This window comes from Leopardus geoffroyi, chromosome B2 (assembly GCF_018350155.1).
Source record: "Leopardus geoffroyi isolate Oge1 chromosome B2, O.geoffroyi_Oge1_pat1.0, whole genome shotgun sequence".
Lineage (NCBI taxonomy): Eukaryota > Metazoa > Chordata > Mammalia > Carnivora > Felidae > Leopardus > Leopardus geoffroyi.
The window spans coordinates 144,716,173-144,731,559 of record NC_059332.1 but is presented as its reverse complement, the minus strand read 5'-3'; the positions used below and the strand labels follow the sequence as shown (position 1 = coordinate 144,731,559).

General features: G+C 39.7%; 1 protein-coding gene across 10 annotated transcripts in view; it reads right to left on the bottom strand.

The window, feature by feature from the left end:
• Positions 1-15,387, bottom strand: part of MAP3K4 (mitogen-activated protein kinase kinase kinase 4) — a 114,842-nt gene that overhangs the window by 51,692 nt on the left and 47,763 nt on the right. For all 10 annotated transcript variants that reach the window (XR_006717703.1, XR_006717704.1, XM_045500211.1 and 7 more), the window contains exon 3: positions 8,585-9,948. Coding sequence is in view for 8 of the 10 variants with exons in the window: in XM_045500211.1 (XP_045356167.1) it covers positions 8,585-9,948 (1,364 nt within the window). In the remaining 2 variants the exon portion in view is untranslated. The remainder of the gene's footprint in view (positions 1-8,584; positions 9,949-15,387) is intronic.

The following is a 15,387-nucleotide window of genomic DNA, read 5'->3' as shown; positions in this document are numbered from 1 at the left end:
TCTGTGTATTTATCCAAAGAGAATGAAAACACTAACACGAAGAGGAATCTGCCCCCAGTGTGTTCACTGCAGCACTATGTACAATAGCCAAGATATGGAAACAACCTAAGTGTCCATCAGTGGGTGAATGGATAAAGGAAGTGTGAGATTTTATATATACGCAAAATGGAATATCATTCAGTCACAAAAAAAGAAGGAAATCCTGCCATTTGTGACAACAAGAGTGAACCCTGAAGACATTTTCCTGAGTGAAGTAAGTCACACAAACACCAACACCGTACGATCTCACTCATATGTGGAATCTAGAAACAAAGCAAAACAAAACTGTCCTGGGAGACACAGGGAACAGGTGGATGGGTGCCAGAGGAAGAGGGTGGGATTTAAACAAGAGAGTAAAATGGTTAAACAGGCTATGGTACATTCATATGATGGAATACCATGTAGTTGTTAAATGGAACTGAAGCACAGCTAACTATACCAACATGGGGGCAGGGGGGACAACCCATCAGTCACAGAATAAATACAGCATTATCATTAAAAAAAAAAAAAAAAAAAAAGGAGCGCACTTGTGATGAGCACGGGGTGTTTATGGAAGTGCTGAGTCACTATATTGTACACCTGGAACTCGTATCAGGCCATATGTTAACTAACTGCAATTTAAATAAAAACCTGTTAAAAATTACCTGTGTCACACAACAAAGACATACATTTATATAAGCACAAAAAAAAGTCTACAAGATCCAAACCAAAGGATTTAGTACTCTGAGCAGGATAAGCAGCAACTTCATCTCTTTGTATATACACTCAATATAGAAGTAAAACAAAAGAAGGCACATCGTCTTATAAAACGAAGGAGGAGATCAAAATACAGCTGACCCTTGAACAGCAGAGTCTGAACTGCATGCGTTCACTTACATGCAGAGTATTTTTGATAAATACAGTACAGGACTGTAAATGTATCTTCTTTTCCTTATGATCGTCTTAGTAACATTTTCTTTTCTCTTTATTGTGAGAATACAGTACATAATACATCTAACATACAAAATACATGTTAATTGTTTAGGTTATCAGTAAGGCTTCTGGAAAACAACAGGCTATTAGTAGTTAAGTTCTGGGGAGTCAAAAGTTATACATGCATTTTTGACTGTGCAAGGGGTCAGCACCCCTCACCCCCATGTTGTTCAAGGATCGACTGTAGTCTTTGTGTTAGCCTTCAAAAGTTAGTTTCTACGATTCTACACCAGGGGCCATGTCACAAACTGACATGCCCACAGGGCCAGGTGGGTGATGTCAATGGGTGAGCGAGGGAAAGGTGACGGTGAGAGAACAAGAAACGATGGGCACTGTGTTCAGCTGGAACCCGCCAGATGCTACCACGTGGGAATGCAGGCCCAGTGGCGACAGACCTCCTCCCAGGACTTTAAGGAAAACAAAAAGATCCAGATATTCATGTAACGTCTTGTAATTTTTTTAAATGCTAGCCACTAAGTCAAAAAATACTCAAAGCGCAAGGCGGGACAAAATATAAATTCAGGAGGCAGTATAGTGTAAGGATTAGAACAGCTTTACAGCCAGCGCTGGGTTCGCGTCCTGGCTCTGCCATACTGGGTGACGACCAAGTTACTTGACCAACCCGCCTCCATATATAGCAAGTACTCAGTTAATGGCAGCTACTAGCCTTGCTGCTGCTGCTGCTGGGTTGTCATCACGGGATCCAGTTCTCCACTGCAAGCTGATGAGTTCTCTCCTTTGATCTTTTTCATCTTACATCCGGTTTCACTCAGTTGGCTCGCCGCAGTCAAAAATAACGCAGAACAAATTTCTATCTTCCCTCAAGTAAGTATGCTTCTTTTAAGAAAACAGAAAACTTATAGGCAAGTGAGCAGTATGTGTTCATTGGCTTGCCACTTACTCAATTAAAAAGTTCGTCATTAAAAAAAATTTTTAACAAAGGGGGTGCCTGGGTGGCTCTGTCGGTGGAGCATCTTCGGCTCAGGTCACGATCTCACGGTCCGTGGGTTCCAGCCCCGCGTCGGGCTCTGTGCTGACGGCTCGGAGCCTGGAGTCCGCTTCGGATTCTGTGTCTCCCTCTCTCTCTGCCCCTCCCCTGCTCACACTCTGTCTCTCTCTCTCTCTCTCAAAAATAAATACACATCAAAAAAATAAAAACAAAAAATAAGTAATAAAAAAAAGTTCGTGTAACTTTACTAATGCAATCAGACAGGTGATGACTGAAGCAAATGAAAAATTAACTACGATAACTGTATTAATGAACACCGATCTGGAAGGCGAGGGTAGGGGAATCCCGTAGCCTACTTAGTGTCTCCCAAGGGCTTAGTCCGAAGCACACTGCGCTGGTCCCGCTCCGTGTGAAGCACGTTGAAGGGTAAAGATGTCGATGCTCATGTCCTACCCCAAGAGATTCTGATTTGCCCTATAACCCAAAAGGGCACGAGTACGTGTATTTTCAAAAGCTCCCTGTGTAACAGTGATGTGCAGCCAGGTCTGGACACCACGGGCACAGTTTAAAGTCCGGGATCCAAGAGTCCTGGGTGTAAAGCCCTCCGACAATCAATAGCTCCTGTGATTTGGAGCAAGTTACCTACTCCCCTTATTTGTGAAATATGGAATGAACACCACCCCTTCCTTGGGTTGTTGTGCCTGGCACAAGGCAAGACTTGAAAACGAGTAGCTGTTGTTGCTATATGTCCCAGCTTCTACAGGCTTTGCCGCTCTGAATACAAAAGGCAACCTCTCCGGGGCGCCTGGGTGGCTCAGTCAGTTAGGCGGCCGACTTCGGCTCAGGTCATGATCTCACGGTCTGTGAGTTCGAGCCCCGCGTCAGGCTCTGTGCTGACAGCTCAGAGCCTGGAGCCTGTTTCCGATTCTGTGTCTCCCCCTCTCTGACCCTCCCCAACTCATGCTCTGTCTCTGTCTCAAAAATAAATAAACGTTTAAAAAAAAAAAAAAAAAAAAGGCAACCTCTCCAGGGCTGCTTGTGCTTATAGGAAAAGTTAGCATAATTGTATATATTCTTGGATCATAAGGCAAACAATATTTTTTTGGCCATTAAACTTGCGATAAATACATCATCATTTCTAACTCAAAAGAGAGTTAATTTATAAAGTAACCAAAACTCCTCCTTAGGATTTGAGGTAATATGCATGGTAACATGCAATGAGTCAGGCAACTAAATTTTTTTATACACTAAAGTAAAAATTTTCATTTCATCTTTCTCTTCTTCTGAAAAGGTATAAATTTCAGATGGTAAAACAAAAAGGAAGGAACAGAGAATAACCATATCACAATCTATGGCTCCAATATTTTATGGGCATTTGACATTTTAAAAAATGCACAAAACTCACAGATCTATACAACACAAAAAGTAAACTTTATGGTAGGTAGACTTGAAAAAATCAACTAGGACACTGGGGAATCCCAGGACAGAAGGCAGACTGAGATTAAGTGAATCTAGCTTGGGGCGCCTGGGGTGGCTCAGTTGGTTAAGCGACCGGCTTCCACTCAGGTCATGATCTCATGATCTGTGAGTTCAAGCCCCACATCGGACTCAGAGCCGGGAGCCTGCTTCCAATTCTGTGTCTCCCTCTCTCTCTGCCCCTCTCCCACTCATGCTCTGTCTCTTTCTCTCAAAAATAAACAGACAAACAAATAAATAAATCTAGCTATGTTGCAAATGTACGCTATAACCTCACTGAAGAAGCTGGAGGAAACTAACCTAACTAACTAACTGGTAAATTCTGTTGTGACACTCTGAGACTAAAGACCAAACAAACTGTACCTAAATGCTGTACTCTAGCTGGCCAATTTATTCCTCACAGGGGTCCCAGTTAGTGCTTCCGAAACCACGTTACGTGTATACTCCAGCTGCACGAATATGCCGACGAACTGCAGTCACGGGGGCCAGGTTTCCCACTGCCAGTGAGCAGAGGAGGGAGGCTGGATGAAACTTGCGGGGCTGGATTAGACCGCAGACATCAACCGGAACTCATGTTTATTTTTAACAGACAGACAGGTAGGTAGGTAAGCAGATAGACTGATCGATCGATCAATCGATAGAGAAGGAATTGCAGATCTGTGCATACACGTGGGCTGAAAGACATACCTATATTTTCTAACTCTACCACTGAAGGGCATGGAAGAATGATACCTGACAGTAGTAACATCCAGGGCCCAGATCTTCATTTCTAAATACCATACTCCAATAAAAGGAACCAGAGCTCCTCGGGGAAACAGCTGCCTTCAGGACCGCAACAGGAAAAATAAAGGATGATGCTTTAAAATAAGAAACTGCTCAAAAAGCAAAACCATACAAAAAAAGATGCAGGCATGTCAAAAGGACCCAGAAGCCAACTGAAAGAGTTCCGATGGCTAAAGCAGCAACAATCTGAGCAACGAAATAAAGAACAATATTATTAGATAACAACCCAAGAAAAAAATAAAAATTTATGACTCCAGAGACATAAATAAATGGGAGAGAAGAGGTAAATCTTTCAAACGGAAGAACTGCAAATAATACATGTAGATATTCCCTCCTCCTGGAGGTGGAGATTCCTACAGGAATTCCCCTCCCCTTAAATGCAGGTTCCATTTAGTGATTCACTTCAAAGAATACAGCATGGAAAGGGAAAACTGCTAACTTGTGGAGGAACCTGTCAGACACCTTCACGGGGTGATCCAGGTTAACATGACCAATGATATTATGATGCCATGAGAGTGGCATTCATGCCCAAGCCTAAGAACCCAGTCTACTCTTGAGAAAACATCAGACAAACCCAAATTCAGATCATGAGAAACAAGGGAAGACTGAGCAACTACCACAGATCACAGGAGACTAAGAAGATGCGACTAAATGCAATGTGGTGTCCTTGACTGGATCCTGGAACGGAAAGGGGACATTAGTAGAAAGATAGAAACCCAAATAATGTCTGCAGTTAGTTAACAGTATTTTATACCAATGTTAATGAATTAATTTCGACAAATATAGCAGAGTTAAGTAAGATGTCAGCATCAGAGGAAGCAGGATAAAGAACATAAATGAAAACTCTGTACTATCTTTACGAGTTTTCCATAAGTCTAGAATCAATTGAAGATTACAAGTTTTTAAGTTTAAAGATTTTGAAATATAATAATAAAATTTTAGAGAAAAACTGCTTTATAAAGCATGTTGATAAGCCAAAGGAAATTAAATATAAGATCACGTTATTCATAAACACTAATTATAAGTAACTTAATCATGAAGAATAAAAATACAAAGACATAGTCAAGAAAAATCAAATATCATGAGTATATTTCCTCCTTTCTACAAAATCCTTCGACTATATTCATTACTATTATCACATAAGCCATAAATACAGTGCAAAGTAGAAGATATGTGTTGGGTACAATGTGTAGCACCAGATGGTCAAGATGTTTCTAACAATTAAGAATGAAAATAAAATCGTCTTTAAACCTAAAGGCTATACACTGCTTAAAATGTACCTTTAAAATGTCTGAGTATTTGGCAGAGATTGCAGAGATTAAAAGGTTAAATACACTTTAAAAATAAAAATATAGAACAGTCTAGCCCATATTGACTTACAGTTAGCTTCTAAAGAGAAAAAAAATTTAACAAAACTTATAAAAATTAATAGTTCATATTCAGCTTCTATAGCATTTTACTATGTATACAAATACCTTTTTAAGCCTCACAACAACCCTGTGAGGTAGGTAGTGAAGTAATATTATAGCCATTTTACAGACGCAAAGGCTAAGGGTCTGAAAGATTAAGTTATTTACAAAGTCATGTGGTGAGAAAGACCCACACCAAGGAATGGAATCCAGTCACTTGATTTCAAAACTGCAGCTCTTCCTCTAAAATACTTAGTCAAAGTCTAAAACAAACCAAGAAGGTAAGTCTATATATAGTCATGTGTATACATACACACCTCCCCTTATAGAAATGATGTTCCTCAAATGGAAATAAAAAAAAGCCTTCCTTTCCCACGGAGTTAATTATAATTCTGGGGCCTCATCTTTTATTAGTTTGGACTGATCTCTAATACAGAAGAATTTCTACTTCAGCTCTCGGTTACTCTTTCATTCTTTGACAAACACATTTTATGACACAAAACCTGGAACAACAGGGGCTTCTGTACTCCATTTTTGTTGTAAAAAGCAAACACTATCCAAAAAATTCTAATAAGCAGCCTTTAACTCCCACGCTTTATGAGCTCTGAACCTGTATGTCTCCTCTTTTCCCTAACAAGGATAACCTTCTCAGTTACATCTCAACTGGTCAAACGGAAGGAAGGCAACTGTGATGGGAACCCATCTGTACTCAGCTTGAGTTCTAATACAAAATGTAGTGCACTCATCACCCATTCTCAGCCTCTTTCTTGTTCCAACACATCTAAGGGACGCAAAGCTCTACTGTTAGCATCCACAGTTCACTGCCACGGAGGATCCCCAAGGGAGAGGGAGACAATCTGGGGGGAGGGGGACGTTTAAAGAAGTCGTATGAAGCCCCCACATGCGTCCCGGGGCCCTTACCATGAGCCCCCCTCTCCTGTGAGATCCAGTGAATTAGAGGTGAGGTAATGCTGCCAGAGCCACTCCATTCATACCACTTCAAAAATAGTGCTTCACAATAAAAGTTAATCATCGACCCTGTCTTGCCCACATGTGTCCTCACTGGAACTGACCCACTCCAGCCAAAAACCTAGACCAAAGTCAGCCATTCACCATCTGAAGTATCTGGCAAATCCTTATTCCGTATTTAGTTTGGTTCTACTGATTTTGAAACCTGCACTATAATGAAATCTTACAAAACAGTGATTCAGGAGCGCAAAGGGAAAAAAGTCATTTGCCCTAATTAAAAGACGTACATAAAAAATCAGAGTTAAAATACTGTCCAAAGAAAATCTCATAACAAATGCACCTTTAAGACATCTAATTAAAATAATAATCAAAGTAAACTAACTTCTTATAGCTACAAAGTACTGATTCCTTTTGCAAACATCTTGCTATATCATGTTAATGTCTTACCCCTTCTCCTAGAGGTTCACGATCTAGTTCACGAACAATAAAAATCTTACAAACTGAGGCTCTCGTCCACTGTTTCCGATTATAAAAAAAATGCTGTTTTATCACCTCTCACTCCAAAGCAAGCCAGATTGTGTAAACTGAAGTTTAAAAAATAAAAATAGGGGTGGCCTGGGTGGCTAAGTCAGTTAAGCGTCCGACTTCAGCTCAAGTCTTGATCTCGCGGTTTGTGGGTTTGAGCCCTACGTTGGACTCTGTGCTGACAGCTCAGAGCCTGGAGCCTGCTTTGGATTCTGGGTCTCCCTCTCTCTCTCTCTGCCCTTCCCCTACTCACACTCTCTCTCTCTCAAAAGTAAATAAAATAAAAAGTTAAAAAAAATTTTTAAGAATAAAAATAAAAGGTGCATACATACATATGTACATGGCTACTAAAATTTAGAATCGCAACCTAACACAGGTGTAAGGGATCTCAAAGATCTGGGTGTTTCTGCTTTTAGCCAAATGAACATGCAAACTCACCACAGAGAAAAATTACTCTTTTGCTCTAAAGAACAGTATCCAACAACGTGCTACTTTCTAGTCTTAACACCCTTAATAGTGAAGAATTTGAGACCTCAAGCTATCAAAATGAAATTTGTACTGTTTTCCAACCGCTTTTTCTAGGAGGCATATTCCTTTCCCAGAAATCTTCACATATCAAACCGCAGACTTGATAATAATGAAGACTTCCCTTGAACCTCCATCATCTGCGCTAATCACTAACTTTGCCGAACACAGAAGTGAACTCTTTTTTCCTTTGATCATTCTTACATTTCTCCACAACTCACATCTCTTTAAATAAAATACAGTGGCCAATGGGGCGCCTGGGTGGCTCAGTCAGTTGAGCATCCGACTTCGGCTCAGGTCATGGTGTTACGGTTCGTGAGTTCGAGCCCCGCGTCGGGCTCTGTGCTGACAGCTCAGAGCCCGGAGCCTGCTTCAGATTCTGTCTCCCCCTCTCTCTGCCCCTCCCCAACTCGCGCTCTGTCTCTGCCTCTCAAAAATAAAGAAACATAACAACAAAAAAAAATTAAAATACAGAGGCCAAACTGGACACACTACTCAAAAGGGAGTAAGCTATTTGCGACGAATACAGAAAGAACTATATCCATGACCTTGGATGCCATATTCATTTAAAAATATTTCAGCATCATGTTGACTTTTTTACTGACTCATATTCAGCTTGTGGTCACCCATGATTGTGGCTTTCTTCCCTCTTTATTTATACCTAGCCTGTCCTTCTCCATCCTATATTTATATGGCTGGATTTTTTTTTTTCCCTCCACACACCACCTTCTACTTAATTCACTGAATTTCATACAGTTTTCATAGATCCATTTCCCCATTTATTTCAGTACTTGAGAGAAATGTTTAAATCTGCAAGTTACAGTTACTACCACTTACACTTAAAATATCGAGCCTATGAAAGTACCAACAATCAACACAACACCTTGTAATAATGGAACTAAGGACAAGAACATACTAATGCCTACCAGAAACCTACCTCCACTGGATGGTCACTCTTTACCAGTGCTATACGTGCCCTTTGCAAGGAACCGTCCATCAGCTTGTGAAGTCTTAAAATTAACTTTCTTAACCCCATTTGCTTCAGCGCTTTGTCTACAAATGGCCTATAAATAGAAGTCAGACAGTGTCTACTAAAACCTGCTTCCGTGCTGCCGTCTGGGGCTCCCCAGCCAGCAGAATCATCCTCAGACTCAAGCCGCTCAAGCTTCTTAGACACGCAGTCCTGAGAATGGATGCTGAAACGGCGGTCAGCGGGCTGTGTGGGTTCCGGGGCCCTTGGACCAGAGAGCTCTTCTTCTTCGCTCTCGTCCGCGCTACTCTCCAGCCCTTTCAACTCCCCTTCTGTGTCATCACCCTCATCTTCCGGCTCATTGCCTTTGGATGATCTAGGAGAAGGGATTTCAAACACTGGCCAGCCAATGTCTGATAAATTCTTGATGCCCAAAACAGTGCCCATAATCCTTAACTTCTGATTTAGGTCTTTTGTGATGTTTAACCACAAACAGAGCGCCTGCACCCTGTCTTGGAAGTCTTTCGCAGCATATTTTTCGTAGTCCTTTTGAAGAGCCTGCAACGATGGATAAAGTGCTTCTATGTACTCCAGCAGCTCCATTATCCGTTTCACCTGCTCGAATGACACCCTCTGGCGTTGGAGATGCTCATGATATGTTGAGTAACCCACAATCTTTGTTCCATGAGGGGCTCTGCGCTGCCCTTCTACTGAAGTACCATTAAAACTAGCTCCATTTCGAACAAAGGCAAAGCTCCCATAATTCACTTTGAAAGTAAGGATTTCGTTGATAATATCTGGGATGGCTTGACGGGCTGTATACAAAAAGAGGTCCTGGTCATTAATGGTCCGTCCTGCATGCCAGGCTTGTAGCTCTAACCAGATGAGTTCGTTAGATCGGTTAAACCAGAGAGCAGACGTATTTTCCTGTCCTCTCTGCTCCCTGTCCTTCTTCTTTGAGACTGAGGTAAGCTTTAGCAGAAGTCGTAAAGTCTCAAAAAACTTTAAGCGATCTGCCGGACAGTCAGTCCTAGAAGTCTGGCGTGCAGTTCTGGCTATAGGCATGGGCACGGATACCGGAAGCTTAGCGTTGCTGCAGCCAAGACTGAGGTAAGGCTTATTAAGATCCACATCTGGAATTGATTTTTTGGGCAAAGACCCACCCACTGAGTCCAACATGAACGAGCACTGCACATTTTTCTTATGGTCGCGCTCTGTTGTCCTAAGAGCTGCTCGGATCTTTTTCTCCTGCTTATAGCTGTATTCTTCCACATTCTCCACAGTTTTTCCAGTGTCTTTGTGTGGAGGCTGGTTTGGTGCATTCATTTTTTCTATTTAAAAACAAACAAACAGAACATTATGTTACTCGAAAACATGAAGCTACTCTCGGCATCTTCAATAAAACTGATACTCACATATACTTCTTTTTCAGGCTGTTACTGGAGACAAAATCATAGCCATTTGCTGAAAATTAAAAGATTCAGAATATATGCATTTCTAAACCTCTAAAAAGATTTTATCCATCTTCCCTGCTTTATTATACTTGCTATAGTCTCTAAGAGTCTCCGGTGGCAGCCTAGAACAAGCTGTCTACCTCTGTGTCAAAAGTGCAGTTATACAGGGAGAGAAATCGTCAGAAGTTAAGCCTTCACCTTACAAGAGACACAGCACAGCAGATCTGACAGAAACATGGTTTAGAAAACACATCCAGGGCCGCCTGGGTGGTGCAGCTGGTTAAGCCTCTGACTCTTGATCTCAGCTCAGGTCATGATCTCACAGTTCGTGGGTTCAAGCCCCACATCGGGCTCTGGGCCGATGGCATGGAGCCTGCTTGGGATTCTGTCTCTCCTCTCTGCCCACCCCCCCCCCGCTCATGTGCGCACTATAAAAATAAATACACTTAAACAAAACAAAACAGAAAACACATCCAATTCTCCCCTTTGCCGTAAACTAAATGTATTAACTCAGAGCAAATCACGTAAGTTTTCCAGGTCACTTTTCTCATTTGTAAAATGAAGTAGATTGAACAAAGAATCTTTAGGCACTTTCAGATTATTTTCATAAAAAACGAAAGACAAACAATAAGCAAAAATGTTATTCTCCTCCTTGGTTTCTTCTTTCCCACAAATGAACGATAACATTTTGAATTTAGCATTAGCAAAAGTGAAAAGATATAGACTAAATCAGCATCACTTACCTGTACCGGCATATAAAGTAATTCAAAACTAATGCAAAGAAAGTAAACACACACTTTTTTGTCGAACAACTGTAGAAAGTTCCATTAATTTAATTCCCAAGCTTTGAAATGTCCTGTTTGGCATTTCTGCCACTACCTCGCCGAAATCCCTTCACTCTGTCGCTTTGTAGACACAACAGTCTCTGGGTTCTTTCCTACTTCCCAAGTCACTCCTTTTCAAACCCCCTCCTTGCAACTTGCATCAGAAAATGCTAACGTTTCTCAGAGTTCCACTCTTCTGCCTCTTGTCTTGCTTTCCCCTCCCTCGGGGAGCTCCTTCACAGCCACTTCAGAGATCGAAATGCCCAAACCTAAATCTCCAGCGCAGTCTCCCCTCCACACCCAGGATATACTTCGTTTCATTGAATCTACGATACACATTCTCTATTTTAACATCTCTGAAATGAAAATATGTTTCATAATGAATAATGATATGAATAAGTTTTAGGAATGAACTAATAGCTTTCACTTACATTTTCTCTTTTATATATATATAAATAACATATATAACATATAACATGTATATGTGTATATATAACATATACATAAGAAGAATAAATAGCTTTTTTAAAACCTGTGTCTAAATATCAGGAAGTATAAAAGGGTTCTTTCAGTAAATAGAAAATAAAAATTCTAAGTATGAAAACACATTGCATCATCAATTGTAAGCATTTTTTTCCTTAACACATATTATAGTATGTCTTTAGACTGGGTGAAATATGGCATATTTATATGGGTTACAAACTAATAGACCCCAAAATCAATCCACTAAAGAAAATTAGTTTAAAACCAATTTACCTTCTAATCAATTTAAATGAGAATAGTTTTAAAATAAGAATTTAAAACAAATATTCCTAAGTGCAATATTTACATTATATTTAATTTCCTTTATGGTCCATCAAAAAAGATTTTATCTGTCTATATGGATTTTTGCTATATTTTAATATAAAAACTATTATTTTTTAAATTACTACTATTTTTTAAGCGATATAACTTTTAACTCTGGTTTTAATCTACTTTACTTCTAAATGTCTTAAAACTTGTTATGCAGTCCATTGAAGAAACTTCTTCATAATTTTGTTTCTAGCTACAAAGGCCTATCAATGCTGATTCATAAAAAATTTGCCCAGTCCAGGGCTTTCTCCTCTCTGTGATGTTTTAACTGTGTTTTCCATGTCCTTATCGACATAGCACACGCATACATCCATCTCTACTCAGGAGAACAATGGTTACTTGAAAGCAAAGCTAACAAGTGCTTCCAAATTTAACTCCACCACTTTTACTTTTCAAGATATGAATTTATACTATGTTACTATGAACATCATAGCACACTGTTTAAGACTAGAGAAAAAGATACTGAGTAATTTTTTACCACACTAAGTTGGAGGTGCCTACGGGATAGCCATGTTGGTTGGAGATATCTGTAGGTGAGTAATACGGGTCTTGAGTTCAGGAAAGAAATCCAAAGACACCGATTTGGAAGTCATCAGTATATACAGACGTCATTTACTACCAGGAGAGTACATAAGAACATCCAAGAAACGTGTACAGAAGCGAGGCAATGCAGGTCTAGAAGAGAATGTTTTTTTGGTACGTGCATCCAAATAAATGGTTTTGAGTCAAAGACATCGAATACTTAAGTAACAAAAACCAATTTTTTTAGCTTAGGGTTTAGGATCCTAACAAGACTTCATAAAATGATGCAGAGTAATGTAACTGATAATGGCCAGAAAATGTTTGCATATAGTTTATAATTTGAAAGTAATAGTGAAGAGTGAAAAAGTATTACTTGGCTTATATAACTCATAAATGTTCTTCTAATCCATGATTTAAAGATCCTAAGGAAAACAAAGGGTTAACTGAGAGCGGCTGGAATGGTTTTTCTTAACTCCAGAAGACTGGACTATAAACATTATGTCTAAATCTATGCTGTATTTTCTAGGAAGCTAATCTTCATAGCATGAACATATTAAGAGGTAAAACTTCTCAGCCTTGATCTTTATTTCAATAATTAAGAAGACTTAAGACCAATAAATGGCACAATCCCATGTTTCTGTATAAAAGAATCAAATTTTAGTAGCATAAAAAGCCAATTTTTGTAGATTATATAGAAATCTTGTTAAGCTTACCTCACAGCATACAAAATGGTTTATTACACAATTTTTTTTTTACATTGTGTTTACATAAAGCAATGGCTTATTATTTGGATCTACAATGTGTGTAAAGAAAAGCAAATTGGGAAAGGCACAAGATGGAACAGAAAAGCTTTTTTCTGTTTGTTTTTGAAAACAAAAAACCAAGTTGATTTTGAAAACAAAGACACAAATGGAAACTGATACATCTTAATGTAAAGTTTTTTTTTACCATTTACTTATTTTTGAGAGACAGAGACACAGCATGAGCAGGGGAAAGGTAGAAAGAGAGAGAAAGAGAGAAAGAGAGAGAAGGAGAGAGAGAGAGAGAGAGAGAGAGAGAGAGATACAGAATCCAAAGCAGGCTCTAGGTTCTGAGCTGTCAGCACAGAGCCTGATGTGGGGCTCGAACCCACGAACCACAACATCGTGACCTGAGCTGAAGTCGGACACAAAGAACTGAGTCACCCAGGCGCCCCTGATACATCTTAATTTGAAAATGATTAATTTAAACTTAAAATAGCCTTTAACTACTGTGGGAAAAAAAAAATCAATCTACTTTATCGGTAGCTATACTTTTAGAATAATGTATTTGTGATGGACAGAGGAAACACAAGCCTATTTCCTGGCAATCAGTGACCCGGTAGGCCTCTATGAAACCATAAGGGACCCATCAGTTAAGGGAGATGTAGAAATACTAGGTGTAGAGTGGGGAGGAGTGGAGGAAGGGGGGGGGGGGGGAAGAAACTGTGCAAGTTTAGATACAGTTCATATTCCCAAGCATTTAATATTTTGTCTTTACCCAATCTGACATGAGTATAAAACTTTTAATAATAACTTAAAAGCCCATTGATAATAGACAAGTTTCTTTATCTAGTTTTCTGTTAATACTAAATCCCTTTGCAATTAATAAAAAGTCAAATACAAATAGTTTCTGAAAAGGAGAATAAATCAAAAGTATACAGAATGTATTACATGAAAAAATTCTAATTATAGTATTACAAAACTAGTTCATAACAACTTAAGTAAGACTAATGGAACATCTAATCTCCTGAGTAGCTATAAATTAAATGGTGTGATTTGGTCAGTGCAGTTAAAGTGATCTTCCAGATAGTTACTTTTTCCTTTGACCAATCACCAATAATTCCTGCCTAATGAGAAGAATATGAAAGGAAAAGAAAAAAAAAATTATAATGAAACCCAAAGCAACCAATGACAAGCAATATGGTTCGCTTGTTTAAACAGAAATGAGACATTCAACCGAATTCCCCCACCATCCTTATCTAGAACTGGCTCGTTAGAATATATAGAAAATGTATTTTTTATCAAGTCCCTGTAATACTTAGGCTCTCCCATCTGTGCACTGTCCAAATGCAAAGCAATGGCCTTCCTCAAGCTCTCGGATGAGTAAGCGTAAACAGATGGCTGCCCCTTACCTTTAAGTGGGAGACGATCATTAGAACAGTGACGTCCTGGATGATCACACAACGTCAGCAATCTGCAGGGGCTCAGAGATGGAATTCGAGGTTCTAAAATTTCAGTCAACACTAAGAATCACTTGGATTCTTGCTAAAATGCGGATTCCTGGGCCCACCCCCAGTGTCTCTGATTCAACCTGGCTAGAACGGCAGCACATCGGAGGGAAACACTGCTTTCTTCAATCCCCTCCCTTTCAAGGTAGAAGCTGTACAGAGACTGTTGTCATCTTCACAACAACACTGTGAGGAAGACCACCATGGAACACAGAGACAGACAGGAAATGTCAGGACGGGGATCCCGACCAATGTTCATGCCATCACTCCACCGTTACACCTGTCACAGGTGCTCACGGACCAGCACTAACCGTCCAACGAAAGGTTAGACACTGAGGGTCGTAAACAACAGATTATAACAGGTGATCCATAAAGGCCTGAAGTAAGACCACATGCTTGACTGGGGCCTTAAAGAATGGAAGGAGCTCAAACAAGGGTATTAGGAAAGTCAAGAGCATCTTTGAAGCCAGAGAAGATCATGAAAAAAAGGAAGAAAAGAAGAGAACTTGGCTGAACAGTGAGTCTGTATAAGGGTAGCCTGGAAATATAAATTACAACTTTGACTATCAGACTGAGTTTAGACTAAAGAGCTGAAATGCAGATTTTTAAATCCACTCTAGTTAACAATGAACAATCGTGTGACTGACTACACAGCAGACCCCCTAAACAAGAAGGGTTTGAACTGTGCAGGCCCACTTATACACAGATTTTTTTTTAATACTGTAAATTTTTGATAAATACTGTAAATTCCCTTAAGTTTTCTTAATTTTTTTCCTCTAGCTTACTGCACTGTGAGAATATAGTACGTAATACATACATAAATACACGTGAGTTGATTCCAGTCAACAGTAGGCTATGAGGTTAAATTGT